The sequence below is a fragment of the Boeremia exigua genome, assembly GCF_020726555.1.
Source record: "Boeremia exigua strain MPI-SDFR-AT-0100 chromosome Unknown C7974scaffold_1, whole genome shotgun sequence".
In the NCBI taxonomy this organism is placed as follows: Eukaryota; Fungi; Ascomycota; class Dothideomycetes; order Pleosporales; family Didymellaceae; genus Boeremia; species Boeremia exigua.
This window is the reverse complement of record NW_025763518.1, coordinates 272233-285176: the sequence shown is the minus strand read 5'-3', so window position 1 is coordinate 285176 and position 12944 is coordinate 272233. Positions and strand designations below refer to the sequence as shown.

General features: G+C 50.2%; 6 protein-coding genes across 6 annotated transcripts; 3 read left to right on the top strand and 3 right to left on the bottom strand.

The window, feature by feature from the left end:
• Positions 1 to 696: 696 nt before the first annotated feature.
• On the bottom strand, positions 697 to 1919 carry C7974DRAFT_407308 (family 9 polysaccharide lyase; the record flags this gene model as incomplete). The annotated part of the gene is made up of 2 exons (XM_046143225.1): positions 697 to 1683; positions 1728 to 1919. The coding sequence occupies 2 exons, from the start codon at positions 1917 to 1919 to the stop codon at positions 697 to 699; spliced, it is 1179 nt and encodes a 392-aa protein (XP_046002325.1).
• A 1852-nt stretch (positions 1920 to 3771) lies between these two features.
• Positions 3772 to 6517, top strand: C7974DRAFT_940 (fungal-specific transcription factor domain-containing protein). Its single transcript, XM_046147558.1, has 8 exons — positions 3772 to 3938; positions 4008 to 4111; positions 4159 to 4343; positions 4391 to 4972; positions 5031 to 5242; positions 5286 to 5384; positions 5434 to 5632; positions 5688 to 6517. The coding sequence occupies exons 1-8, from the start codon at positions 3846 to 3848 to the stop codon at positions 6470 to 6472; spliced, it is 2259 nt and encodes a 752-aa protein (XP_046002324.1). The 5' UTR covers positions 3772 to 3845; the 3' UTR covers positions 6473 to 6517.
• Positions 6518 to 6562: 45 nt separating this feature from the next.
• Positions 6563 to 8440, bottom strand: C7974DRAFT_407307 (Alpha/Beta hydrolase protein; the record flags this gene model as incomplete). The annotated part of the gene is made up of 4 exons (XM_046143224.1): positions 6563 to 7344; positions 7398 to 7895; positions 7949 to 8072; positions 8123 to 8440. The coding sequence occupies 4 exons, from the start codon at positions 8438 to 8440 to the stop codon at positions 6563 to 6565; spliced, it is 1722 nt and encodes a 573-aa protein (XP_046002323.1).
• A 311-nt stretch (positions 8441 to 8751) lies between these two features.
• Positions 8752 to 9870, top strand: C7974DRAFT_381793 (uncharacterized protein). Its single transcript, XM_046140619.1, has 3 exons — positions 8752 to 9010; positions 9067 to 9721; positions 9771 to 9870. The coding sequence occupies exons 1-3, from the start codon at positions 8865 to 8867 to the stop codon at positions 9804 to 9806; spliced, it is 837 nt and encodes a 278-aa protein (XP_046002322.1). The 5' UTR covers positions 8752 to 8864; the 3' UTR covers positions 9807 to 9870.
• Positions 9871 to 10981: 1111 nt separating this feature from the next.
• C7974DRAFT_381791 (uncharacterized protein) lies at positions 10982 to 11999 on the bottom strand. Its single transcript, XM_046140618.1, has one exon. It carries the CDS (start codon positions 11844 to 11846, stop codon positions 11169 to 11171), a length of 678 nt encoding a protein of 225 aa, XP_046002321.1. The 5' UTR covers positions 11847 to 11999; the 3' UTR covers positions 10982 to 11168.
• A 111-nt stretch (positions 12000 to 12110) lies between these two features.
• On the top strand, positions 12111 to 12793 carry C7974DRAFT_381790 (uncharacterized protein). Its single transcript, XM_046140617.1, has 4 exons — positions 12111 to 12345; positions 12396 to 12424; positions 12481 to 12576; positions 12627 to 12793. The coding sequence occupies exons 1-3, from the start codon at positions 12197 to 12199 to the stop codon at positions 12543 to 12545; spliced, it is 243 nt and encodes an 80-aa protein (XP_046002320.1). The 5' UTR covers positions 12111 to 12196; the 3' UTR covers positions 12546 to 12576; positions 12627 to 12793.
• The last annotated feature ends 151 nt before the right edge of the window (positions 12794 to 12944 follow it).

Below are 12944 nucleotides of genomic sequence, written 5' to 3'. Positions count from 1 at the left end.
ACTTCTTGTATGGTGACAGTGAGCGCAAAGGGCAATACCTAGGCATGTGGGCGTGTGTTGCAAGAAGTTGCTATTGGTCGCGCTACATACGTGTGCATCGTGGGGTGGCTTGGCATTCGCGCGGAACGCCCTTCTGAGCGTGGGGAGAACCAAGTGCCACCAAAATCCGTCTCACAACAACATATAGGTACACCACTGATCTGTACAAATGATCCCCGTCATGTGTCAGTAGCTTCCTGACAAGCGCCTTAGCGGAGGCCGAGCAGATGTGTAACCAGAGCCCAGAGTCTCGCCTGTCGCGATAGATTCGGAAACCCATGGAATCCTTCAAAGAGAGTACTGTCGAGTAGCAACAGTTTGGCAAGCTGATCTATAAAAAGAGATGGACACACGACTTATAGCAGATGGACATGGCTTCTATCACAGTATTGTTGTCTTGGTTTTGATTGAAGAATCTAGGAAGAATGTTTCATTTGGCGACACAGACGAAGTCCCCAAGAGCTGCGAAGAGAGGTCGGAAGAAGTATATACAGTAGGAAGAAGTATATACAGTAATGACAACACACACAGCGAACCACTGCTACAGCGAGACGACTGGATCCAACCAGAACGAGAACAAACAGTAGATACAGACGTGCGGTCAACCAAGTCAACAAAAACGCACCCAGCCCTGCCCAAACCACGCGAAATCCGCTTTCAGACACGAGCCCGCGTGGTCGCCCCAATAGCAGCACCAGATACCGGAATCAAGAAGTCACTCGCCACAACCCTTCCATCTGCACCCCTCGGCCCCTTCAACACACTCGGATCCACGCTCTTGAAGGTCGAGTTCGACCAGGTCCCCGATTGCCACGAGTTCCCGGTCGCCACTACAGTCGACACAAGCGACACCTGAGCCGAGCCCACGTTCACCGCAGCGATATTCGCACTAACCCTCGACGACGAACTGCGGAAATTGAACCCCACATCCCCGTTCGCCCACGCCGTGTTCCGGCTCACCTGCAACGCGCCTGGGTTTCCGTTATCAATGAACCCCTTCTTGGCATTCGCGAACGCGATCGAGTTGCGCACGATGTGGTTCGCGGGCGGGTTCCCGGTGATTCCGAGCTTGAAACCGTTGCCGTCGCCGTTGAACGACGAGAAGCCCCATCGGTTCACTCCGTTGCCCCACGCGTACACTTCGTCCAGCGTGACGGCGTCCGCGAACATGAACAGATCGAGACCGTCGTCTACGTTGTCCCAGAGGCGCGCGTTGCGCAGCACGTTGCCCGTTCCGGACCCGGATTTGCAGGCGAAGCCGTCGGCGCTCTCACCGTTCTTGCGTGGGTCGCGGTTGCGGTACGAGTCGAGGTTTGTGACGGTATTGTTGGCGGAGACGCCTTCGAGCTGGAAGCCCGTCTCGTAGTTGTCGTGCGTGACGAGCAGGTCGTAGGTGTTGTGGGAGGCGGTGCGGGCGTAGACGCCGTAGGGCCCGTTGATGAGGGTGAGGTGGTAGAAACGCCAGTAGTTCGCGTTCTCAATGTGGAGGATGCCGCGTTCTTTGTTGGGGAGGGAGGCGTCGAGAGCGTAAGGGGTGCCTGGTAAGTCCTCTCCGTCAAGAATCACTTGTTCATTCTCGAAGGAACGGAGTGTGATGGGAGCGGTAGCTGTGCCGCTCTTGGTGATCTGGATGTTGGTCGTTGGCTGCAACTGTCAGCTGGATCTCTAGTCTCGATATACTGGCATACCTTGTACGTCCCAGCCCTGAGAAGAATGTTATCTCCCGCCACCGCCGCATTCACAGCAGCTTGGATAGATCCATACGGCGCCGCCGCAGTACCAGCACCAGTACCAGTCGGCGAGACGTAGATATCCTTTGCCAAGGACGAGCCTGTCAGTGCTACAAGAGCCACCACAAAAGTTACGGAATTCCTGGACATGACGGCGAGTATTTGCGTAACGAATGGAACAATGCGACGACGGAAAGAAAACCAGCAAGATCATGATTATAACAGTAAAATCTCCCCCAATCTCACTGACATTGCCATCTCAACCCATCCCTGCTCGCCGCTAATTAACCACTATACACATATTACCTCCGCGCACGTCCCCGGCCCCACCCTTCCACCAATAAAATCTACTTTCTACTAGAAACAGACGATGCCAAGGTAGTGCGGCGGTGTGTATGAGTCGGATACGCGACTGCCGACATGCGACTGCCGACCGGAACATGGTCAAGTATATGTATACTCTGGCTCGCAGACACGTCGCGAAAAACACAGCCACTTACACACCACAGTTTGAAGCAAGAACCACAGCACTGCCCTCGACAGCAAGACATGTTAGCACAACACAAATATTCCGATTGAGTAAATATGCATGGAAGCTCCCGCGCCCAATACACTGATTTTCTAGAGCCCGGGTTGGGCCTTTCTTCGGCATCACTGTACGAAGGATGCCCCAAGGCCAGGTATGAGTGGCTGCGATGGGACGATAACTTCGATTGCAACATACCAGCCAAGCAAGAAATACGAAAGAGCAGGTAATCACTAGTAAGGGGCTCCCCGCTTCCCAACACGCCCTACAATCTCGCCGGGGTACGCCGCTGTGCACAGCAGCGCATGTGCGCAGCATCCAAGCTCTGTTACAAAAGTCCCGCGGAGTCGGTATTCTGAGCTTTGGATACGTAGACACGGAAACTGAAAAGCGGCCAAGTGCAGGACCGAAACGAGTGCTTGATCGCGCTGGGAGATAGCTTGAAAGAGGTAGTCCAGTGTGGTGTTCTGTGCCAATTATGGAAAGACTCGTGATTAGCATGCGCTGGGAGTTGTAGGTATAATGTCTACATGACAGGCTCCATCAATCTCGACGATAGGAGCGGTATGAGATCCAGCAGCGAGCGGCTTTGGAGAAACGGGCGCGGGCGAGCTGCTCTTGTGTTTCTGAGACGCATTCGCTGTTGGGCGACGTATACTTAAGTCGAGAAATCGACAATCCGATGAAACCTGCGAGCAGATGGTTCTGGCACGCTCTCGTGCCATTGCAGTCTGGCTATGATATATCAAACGTCTGCTGCGCCATGTAGTCCGACCAAGACGTCCACGGATCAGGCGCAATATTCAGCATACCACATGTTTTATAGTGTCGCTTGCCGCTTTCTGCGGTCAGGACTTTGCCTTGCATCTGCTGATCCAGGTCTTTTGAGGTAACGAAAAGAGTGTGATTTGGCCACCCTCCGCAGTACGCAATGTCCCATGCGACTTCAGGCGGCGCGCTGGAGAGGGTCTGATTTTGTACAAACTCAATGCGATAGAAAGTTCGTCAGACCAATGATCTTCTTGGGTCTTGTGGATCGTTGATGACGACGTCCGGAAGCGTTCCCTCGATGGTTAGCGTGCATTGCATGGAAGATGCGAACAAGTCTGGTCCTTCCAGTCTAGGCAACATTCCTTGTGGTCTCTGTTCATGTGTCGCGAGCTCTCAAAATAGTGACACGCAGAAACAGAGACTAATGCCCACGACCATGTCAGGGCTTTGACCAACCGAGTATGTACATAGGCTGCTGGTTGTACGATGCTGTGCTTGTCAACTTGCCACAGCAGCCCACCCTTGACTATCATCGGAGACGTGGTAATGCGCTTTGGCCAGGCCAGCAAGAGCAATCAACCAATCAGTCGCGACCGTGATATTTAATTAGTATTATTTAACGCGCATATGCACAGGCCTGCCGCTTGCACTCGCACGGTGTTGGGTTTGCGGGGGTGGAAGCGGCGCTACTCCGGCACGCCTACACCTTGGCTTGGCTTGGACCGAGCACGTTGAGGACGCGACCTCATCCGAATACTTCCATCCCAGTGCAGTAGTTAATGGCAGATCTCGTTGCTCACAGTACGGTGCGAGGTGTAGCGCGTAAGAAGGCGGTAGAGGCGTGCGAAAGATGTCGAGGCAAGCGTATCAAAGTAAGCACTGGCTTCGACTTGCAAGAAACAAACTGCGACTCCCGGTGTCCGATGCTAACGACCTGGAAGTGTGATGGTCTCCAGCCGTGCAACCAGTGTGTAAAGAAAAGTCTCCAATGCGACTTCACAATCGCACCTTTACAAAAAACAGGTGGAACTGAGGCTCTTGCGGAGTATGTGAGCTCATGCGCTTCATAGAAGCATGTGCTGAGAAGTATAGGAGGCTTGACCTTGTTCTTGCGCGACTCGATCAAATTGAGAAAAGGTTGAGTCAGCAAGGCACCAGCAGTACAATTCCCTCCAGCCAACCGGCAATAGCATCGAAGCCCCAGCTGTTCGCTTTGCGCCCACAGACCCGTGGTATAGTCAAACTCAATCAGCAGACCGGATGCTTTGAGTATTACGGTACGTCTTAGATTAGTGTGCACAAGGTGAAAACTTATCAGCATCAGGTCGAACCTCGACTTTCCAGATAGCGTCCACACTCGGAAAGACTTTTGACCATCGAAATGATGCAGCAATAGACCCACCATCCAAGAAGCGAAGGCTTGATTCGAGTCCTCCGGAGTCGCCTAATACAGCTCACAAGACATTGGATTTGGATGAACTCACGAGCTTTTGTGATTACGTTGTTCCACCACATGCTTTGCGTGGTGATAGACGTCTTCAGGTCCATGTCGCTGACAGGCACCTTGAGAATTTCTTCCGCACGATTCACATCTTTCTGCCCATCCTGGATCAAGCGCATCTCAAGGCGAGGTACAATGCGTTGCGGAGACTATTTGGAGACAAGCAACTCACCTTCGCAACGTCCGGAGAACCCAATCGGCCACAGTTTGTGTGCCTTTTGTATTCAATCTTGGCATTAGGCGCTCTATATGAAGATGATCAAGATGACAGCTGCGTATGGGCGTCTTGGTACTTCGCCGAAGCACAAAGCATGCTTGGGCGTCTACTGGACGCGAGCAATCTGGATCTGGCTCAAGCAGCAACATTTCTTGGAGCATACGCGCAGCATGCGATTAAACCAAATTGTACTTATAGCACCGGCTTCAAGGAATCTTTGATGTGCTCAAGCTAATAGATGCCTAGTGGCTTACAATCTTAACGGCATTGCAGCGCGATTGGGATACTCAATTGGTCTGAATGTCGAATCGTTGCATCGTACTTTGGGATTTGACAGGGAAGAAGCTAAGCGAACTTGGGCGATGATCTATATACAGGAAGTCGAACTCAGTTTAGACGCGGGCAGACCTATGTCAGTGCGTTCTTCGGACATGGAAATGAATTACCCAACTGTACAAGTAAGTCAGCTGGTAGATATGCAAGTCAAGCTGACCAAGAAAGCTACCAGCTACACATGAGTCGCGAACAGATCTTGCACAGGTTGTCTTCATCTCCCATCTGGCAAGATTCTCCAAGATTGTAAGGACGATATTGAAGCTGGTAAGATCGAAAGTTATGAACTTCTGGACCAAGTCTGACCTGAGATCAGTCGGATATTCATGAAGAACGGCCTGTCTTGCTTTTAGAAGAGCGGGAGTCGTTGCGACAACAGCTCGAGCATTGGCGAGACTCTTTACCGTCTTACTTAAGCATTGAGAGCAACAGTAGCGAGATCCCTGATAGTGGAGACGCCAGTCTCTCCTTCCTTCGTGACTGGAGAGCAAGACAGCAAAGTAGCCTCAGAATCCGTATGTGTAAAATCATTGTCGCGGTCGTAAGCTTGCCATGTTAACGCAAGAGCAGATTTTAACTTAGGAAACATTATACTACTGAGAGGCGCAGTGAACGCCAAATTTGATTTGGATTCTGGCGCTGCTGATTGTCCATTGATGGCTATGCACCGCAGAATCTGTCTCGATGCCGCTCGTGACATGATCATGCATATTCATCGATCGTTCGAAAGAGCTCCAGAGCTAAGGCGCTGGGGCTACTACACTTTCTATACTCTGCAAGCCATCCTGGTCTTACTGCCACAATCGAACGACTTCAGCCCAGAGGATGATACAGCATGTTTGCATGCTGTTGAGATCTTTGAAAAGATCCCTCTGAAGGCTTCGCAACGCTGTGCAGAAGTAGTACGTCAATACCTTCGTCGTCGCGTCCAGTCCAAAGCGAAACGGCAAAGAGTACATGTTGCCCACGATGCTACGTCCACGGATGCGAATCCTCCGGAGCCTTTGTATACCGACGAAGTCTCTGCACAAGTCCAGGCACCAGAGTTGCAAGATCTAAGCAGATCCCCAACGCGAGACAATAGTCATCACTCGGGGGGCGTTTCAAATCTGGAGAACAGCCTTTCGTGGACTTCGGTGTCTCCAAATACGCTCCAGACCGAAATGTATAGCGCACTTTACAGTCATGATTTGACCAACGACTTTTACTCTGGGCATCAACAATATTTCTTTGGCTCCACGGGATTTCCAAGTATCATTCTAGAAGACAACAACAACAACTACTGCTATAACAACAACAGCAACAACAACGACATTAACAATACTAGCGATTGGTTCGAATTTTGGAACAGATAGCAGAGTAAAAACCATCTCCTCCTGTGACCGATATCGCGACAAGTGCGACATGTACAAGATCCGCTCAGCGTGAATCATGCCAATCGTTGCTCATACTCGCTTCACGATCGGCAAGACCAACTTCCCGCCAAGCTTGATGCGATTCGTTCCCGAGAAAATTGCTTCTGGTCTATCCGGTCCAATGTGCCGCATCGGAGGAATGATATCTTCCTCGTCATTGGCGCGTAATCCAATGGCAAGTCTGTGCCCTGGCTCAACGATCATGGAAGTACATACAATCGGGACCTTGACATCATACCACTGACCAGCTTCCACAGCCGCCGGCCCCATCTGATTAAGTATAGGCCTGTTAGGCGTTGATTCATTCGAGAGCGTACGATGTGAGAGCCGAAACCAGCTTCGGAGGAAGGACACCGCAGGCTCGTCATGATTGCCGCGAAAGACAAGCTTTTCACCCTTGGGGTCGATGACATAGAAATAAAAGAATAAATCCATGTCCTTTGCGTCTGTGGACACAGTCAAGTCGAGGTGTGGAAAACCTAGGATTTCGAGTTTCTCTTGCAGTGGCTCAGTCTGGAAAAAGTTCACACCCGTCAGACCTGCGTAGGAGAGGACAGCATCTGTTGACGAGCCTTTGTACGGTTCAAAAGACAAGGACTCGTTGGGAGCAAAGTACAGAGGAGTCTGTTTGGCGTCTGTTGGTGGCCACGCTTTCTCAGCCCTGTAAAAGTTTTCGGTACCCTTGCGTATGAGGAGGTCGACACGAGGGGCACCCTTCAGGCCATTATCCGTCTTGTTTTTCAGGAAGTGATCGAGAAACTCGAGTTGTCTGTGGATTTGCTCCGGCTCGTAGTATGCGGCCAGATGATTACCTGTTTTCGATTAGAGAAATCATCAGACTAGCTTCTCGACAATGGGTTCGAACCTGTGTGCATCTCAAGAAACTTCCATTCCGATGAAGCGCGCTCATACGACGTCGGATTGCCTGGAAGGTGGAGCTCGGAATCCATCCAATTGCCGGCTGTAAGCATGGGAACCTTGATCTTTGACAGGTCTCTTGTACGATCGAGAATGGGCCACGGGCCTTCCTTGCGCCAAATCCAGTTCGTCGCGAGCGCATCGTAGTCGAATCGTTGCTTGGCGAGCTGCTCTTCACTCAACCCCTCTTTCTTTCCGTACTGTTCAGGAACGACGATGTTGTTGTACCAATGCTTTTGGAAGCCGGAATGCCACACGCCGCCTTGCCTGACAGCGTCGCCGTACATGTCAGCCAATGCCTCATACGGAACGATTGCGCTCAGATGGGGTGGCTGTTGCATAGCGGCCCAGTAGCACGCCATGCCGTAGTAGCTGATGCCGCACATGGCGACCTTGCCAGTTGACCACTCTTGAGTGCCTGCCCACTCAACGACATCGTATAAATCTATGGGACCTTAGCAATGATACTTAGCGGCCACTGCAGATTTTCGTGCTCACCTCTGCCCTCCGAATCGTCATTGATCAGCACTGTTCGCCCGATGCCGAACGGATCAAGTACACCAGGACTGCCGCCAGAACCTCGCACGTCAATCCTCACAACAGTGTAGCCGTGGGATTTACACTACTGGTGGGTCAGTTCTTAATCCCTGCGACCCTGAGCTCTTCGCTTACCCAAACAATCGGATCTGGAGTCTCGAAGCATGCGTCTGGCCCAAGTGGTGAGATCGCCTTCGCCATGTTCGCATACATGTCTGTTTTAGGCTTGCCAAACTCTGAGAAGTGAATATCTTTGCCATATGGACCCATGGTAAGAAGTACAGGAAACTTCTGAACATCAGTGTTGGTTGGCAGGTAAACGTTCCCACAGAGCTCGGACCCGTCTCTCGTTGATATGTAGACATCTTTGATGAGTTTGTAGCCGTCGCGATGAACTTCTTCAGTCTCACGACGTGGAACTGTCTCGAAAGCTCCAGGATGAGGAAAAGACATATTTGCAGATGGCAAGCGACTGTTGTTGGTGATTGGATTGAGCTCTTCAGCCCAAGTCATTATATATTAGGAAGTGGTACGAGCGGCGAGCCCCAACAGCTTTCTTGCGTGCGGGGTCTCGATGCGTCGTACAACGCGACATAGAAGGTAAATTCCACAGTCTCGCACAAGACGGATGTGTAGGATGAATGTCTATTAGTCGAGGTGACGGCGACCATTGCCAATCGGGTTTAGGTTGACGCGGAGCACCCGCGGTGGACATGGGATCGCGCTTCCGGAATCCCCGCGCAACCCCATACATAAGAAATGTACGCAAATAAACAGCGAGGTACGATTTATTGCATGGCTGAACGGCCCACAGATATCTCATCTTCTGCGACGATTGCTTGCGACACTTCACTCTGCCTGACCCTGCCATCGCACGATGTCATCACACTCAACGTCTACCCTAAAGCAGATCGCCTGCATACGTCGCAAATCGGACATGACTCGTGAAGAGTTCTTCACTTACCATTTCCAGATTCATGGCTCGATATCCGACAAGCCAACGACCCCAGACCACAAGCCACAGTATGTTGAATGGGTGTGGTGATACTCTCAATGCAATCACTTACATACGTCTACAGTAAATACATCCAGACCCACTTTTTCGATGCAGCGTTTGGCTCACGGTCAGGAAGCACTGCTGGGACTGGAAATCATGTTTGGACGGGTCGCGACGATATGACCGAGCTCTGGTTTCGAGATTGGGACCATCTGAAGGCTTGTTTCGGATCTGATCACGTCAGAAAGACAATTGGGCCTGATGGTGTAAACTTTAACGATCTCGAAACAGCAATCCCACTGATGACTATCGAAAAGGAGTTGCACTTCGGCAGCGCTGTCACCCCTTCCGCAAGGCTAGATGAAGGCTTTCGCACAGTCGCTGTCCTCTTTTTGGCTTGCAAAGCCGAAGTCTCCGAGGAGCAGTTTGAGCGAGAATTGTCGCCTGCTCTGCTCGAGGTGTTGCAGACATACGCATCGGATGAAGTTTATGGTATCCAGGCGAACATCAGTCTACCACAATCTCAGTTTGATATTCGAGCCTACTTCGGTGGCAAAAACATGCCAGAGTATCCGGTTACCTACAAGATCTACATCAAGGACAGGGGATCTTTGACGGCCATTAGGAAAGCCCAGAGAATTTTTATGGACAGTGGAGATAAGCTCGTAGATGCAAGCAATAGCTTCATCGCTTTTGGGAAAGAAGGTCTGGTCTTTGATGTTGGAAGCGATCGTAAAGTAGGTGGCCCCCTCGCGTATGGCGCAAACACTGTTGACTTGCGCCCAGTTCGATCCAAACCGCCAGCCTATGCTCTCGTACTAAATGGACAGAGATTGTTTTTACCTTGTATAGAAGCTTTATATAGAATATACATAACCTTACATAACTATATTTTATAACAAGAGAAGATTATATCTCTTCCTTTAAAGAACATAATGTGGTGGTCGGTGCGAGCTTGCTTTGACAGGGCGGTGCGAATCCCGTCTGACGCTGTATGTACAAGGTCGAAGTGGAATGAGTAGTTGAAAGTGGCTTCATTGGAGGAAGGTCCGCCACTGTGTCGGGTATAGAGACGGTGTCATACGCTAACCCGCCCGAGCAAGATCCTATGAGACCAGTATCATGGGGTTAACTTCGCATTATATTAATAATTTCTCGCAGCTGCCGGCATATACTGCGTGTTTGTTTGATTGTATATATGTCCCAGACCTCATCAAGTGGCCTGCCCGCGATGTAGTCCATTCGGATATAATTTTCACCATCTGTCTAACCAGGACCGCGATCGTGAACGCGTGGTACATGAAGCTCATGCTGTGCGGCGAGTTTCAATGCTTGCACCTCCTCCATTCTGACGCGTCTAACTTCTTTAACGACAACAGAGCGAAGTAGACCGTGAGCTAGACCACGATTTCGACCACGACTCCGACTACCTGCCGATAAGTGTAGTGTTTAATATGACTGTGTAACACCTTCAGGAGACAGCAAAGAGCAGCTGGAAGCGCGTGAATGTGATGATGTACTTGAAGGCTTTGAAGCAGACTCTACTGCCACTCCGCAGGCAATGACTGAGACAGCGCTCGACAACTACGTCGGCGACAGAGTTGCTGCCGCTCGCAGGCAAATTGCAAAACGTACAGTCGCCTACAAACCACATCACCACATGCTAGCTTGATACAAAGTGATGTACATGCGCAGGTATCTGGAGTAATCAACAGGACGTTGAGAACAAGTTCTTGCGTCCAGTCCACCGTTTTCCTAGACACGATCTCGGACCATACCTTCGGCATCACTGTATGAAGTATCCAACCGTACACGATGCCCTTCCAAGATCAGATGCGAGTGGCTGGCACATGACAACCTCATGCTGCAAGAGTTGGCTGTCACGACCTTTCGATGATATCTTACATCAAATGGAAGATGGAAAATATTTGAGCGTAATGGCTTTGGCAGAGTGCTAAAATGATCTATTATACGATGCGGAAGAGGGAAAAGCGGAGGTAAGATTTCCCTTTTCCCAACTAGACTAAGATATGTGTGCTTTAGGGATGCCAGTACGGGCATATTGTCAACCGTTTCCTGTCTCCGCACACCTGCCGGCGTTTTATTTCACCAAAGCTGATGTTGATGTTAAGATGACATTGCGCCCGAGACAGAGCCGCAGTCTAGCCCGGGGCGGCGTTTCGATCAACTATCGCCATGTCCTATTGTGAACTCGTAGGTTTTCTGAAGTTGCATAACGACACCCTGGTACACGGCCCGCCGGAATTTGGCGTCGTTAAATTTGTTGATGCCCGCATCGAAAGTACACCGAATGCATCGCCGAACTGCACCACTATAGCATACATCTGCCTCGAACTCCAGCTCTTCAGCCATTCTGTCAGCTATGTTGTATCTGGTCAATAAAGCTGCTTCTTCGGGCGTAGTGGAAGATTGCTCATCATCCGCTGGAATCCGCAGTTCATCCAGCGTCTGACCATACCAAAGCTCAATCAAAGCAACGCCTAATGCAAACAAGGTCTGATTGCGGATCACTCGAGCGATGGATCTTGGGACCGCTTCATTCATACAAATACTGGCCTGATCGAAACATCTCGATACGAAGAAGTGATCGTAGGCAGTCGTACCTAGACGCTCAATCAGAAAAATGCTATCGATACCCCAATTCTCCTCAAGCCAGGCTGTTTCGTGCAATTGCAAGACGCTGGAAGCCAGCGTGACACCTAGCCAAAGACGATCGCGTTTTTGAAAACGATGTCCACGTTTCAAAGCGCTCCGAAGCGTTGATACCGACCAGAACTCAGTATCGTGTGGAGGCTTCTTGGTTGGGAAGATCTTGAGTCCGTATCCTTGTCCGGTTGCCATCTTAACTGTGATACTGGACACTCGAAAAGCCTTCTCGGCATCTGGTGTGATTCAAGTCGCTCAGATGCAAGGAGCATCACTCATCAAGAGGGCCGAACAATCTGGTCTTCGCGTGAGCTCTGTGGTGAAAGATGAATATTTGAAGGTGTGCTGATAGAAAGGTGCGAAGCGGGGCTCCCAGCCCGACAGCTGGGTAGTTACGTGCTGACAGCACATACATGAGATGTTCAGGTTGTCCCGCAACCCCTCAATCCTTCGGCGATCTCTGGCGCCTCGCTTGAGTAAAATAACACGATGACTATAACATCTCTCAACCCGTATAATCCAAAATCCTTCTCTATCCCGCTTAGATGGAGGCTTCTGTTTTGATTTCTACAGTTGTCGATGGGTGTGCCCGCAGGTTTATCAACCTTAATAATCGATTAAATGGCGCTTCGCGGTTTTCAGACCAGGTACCGGCGGGACTGATAGCAGATGAATTCGATCGCTTGAAGCTGTGGTAGGGTGTCTGTCTGCACTGAATATCGTCATTATTGATTGAGGCCATAGGGCAGGTAACATCGCAGCACACCGGAAGGGTTGGTCTTATCCAACGACAGATCTATACGGTGCCTCCTATTAACACTAGACAAAGGGCGCAGATCACTCGAAAATAGGCTTCGCGATGCTCCTCAACTGAAAGAAGATACCCTCGAATAGCTGAGATTTCTCTCTGATAGTCAAGATGAAGGTTAGCTGTTATGATCCATATGAGGAGTAGACAACCCTGACCAGTAGTAGCTTTGGAGATCGTCAAAGGCCAGCGCATCCCCTGGGATGAAGAAACTTTTTCAGACGACGACGGAGATTGCTCAGATGACAAAGGTAGCAATTCTAGCATTGAGGATATAGCTTTAAGATAAGTTAAGTAGAGAGCTAGTTATAAAGAGAACCTTAGTGCTTACTACTTTAGATATACCTTTATATATGCTATATAAAGTAAGTATCTTAGCTTATGGGCCCTAGCCTAGCTTAAGCCTCTAGCATCCCGCGTTTATTATAGACTAGCTTTTTAAAGCTTTAAAAACTCTTAGTAAATAAGATATAAAAGTTATTGCT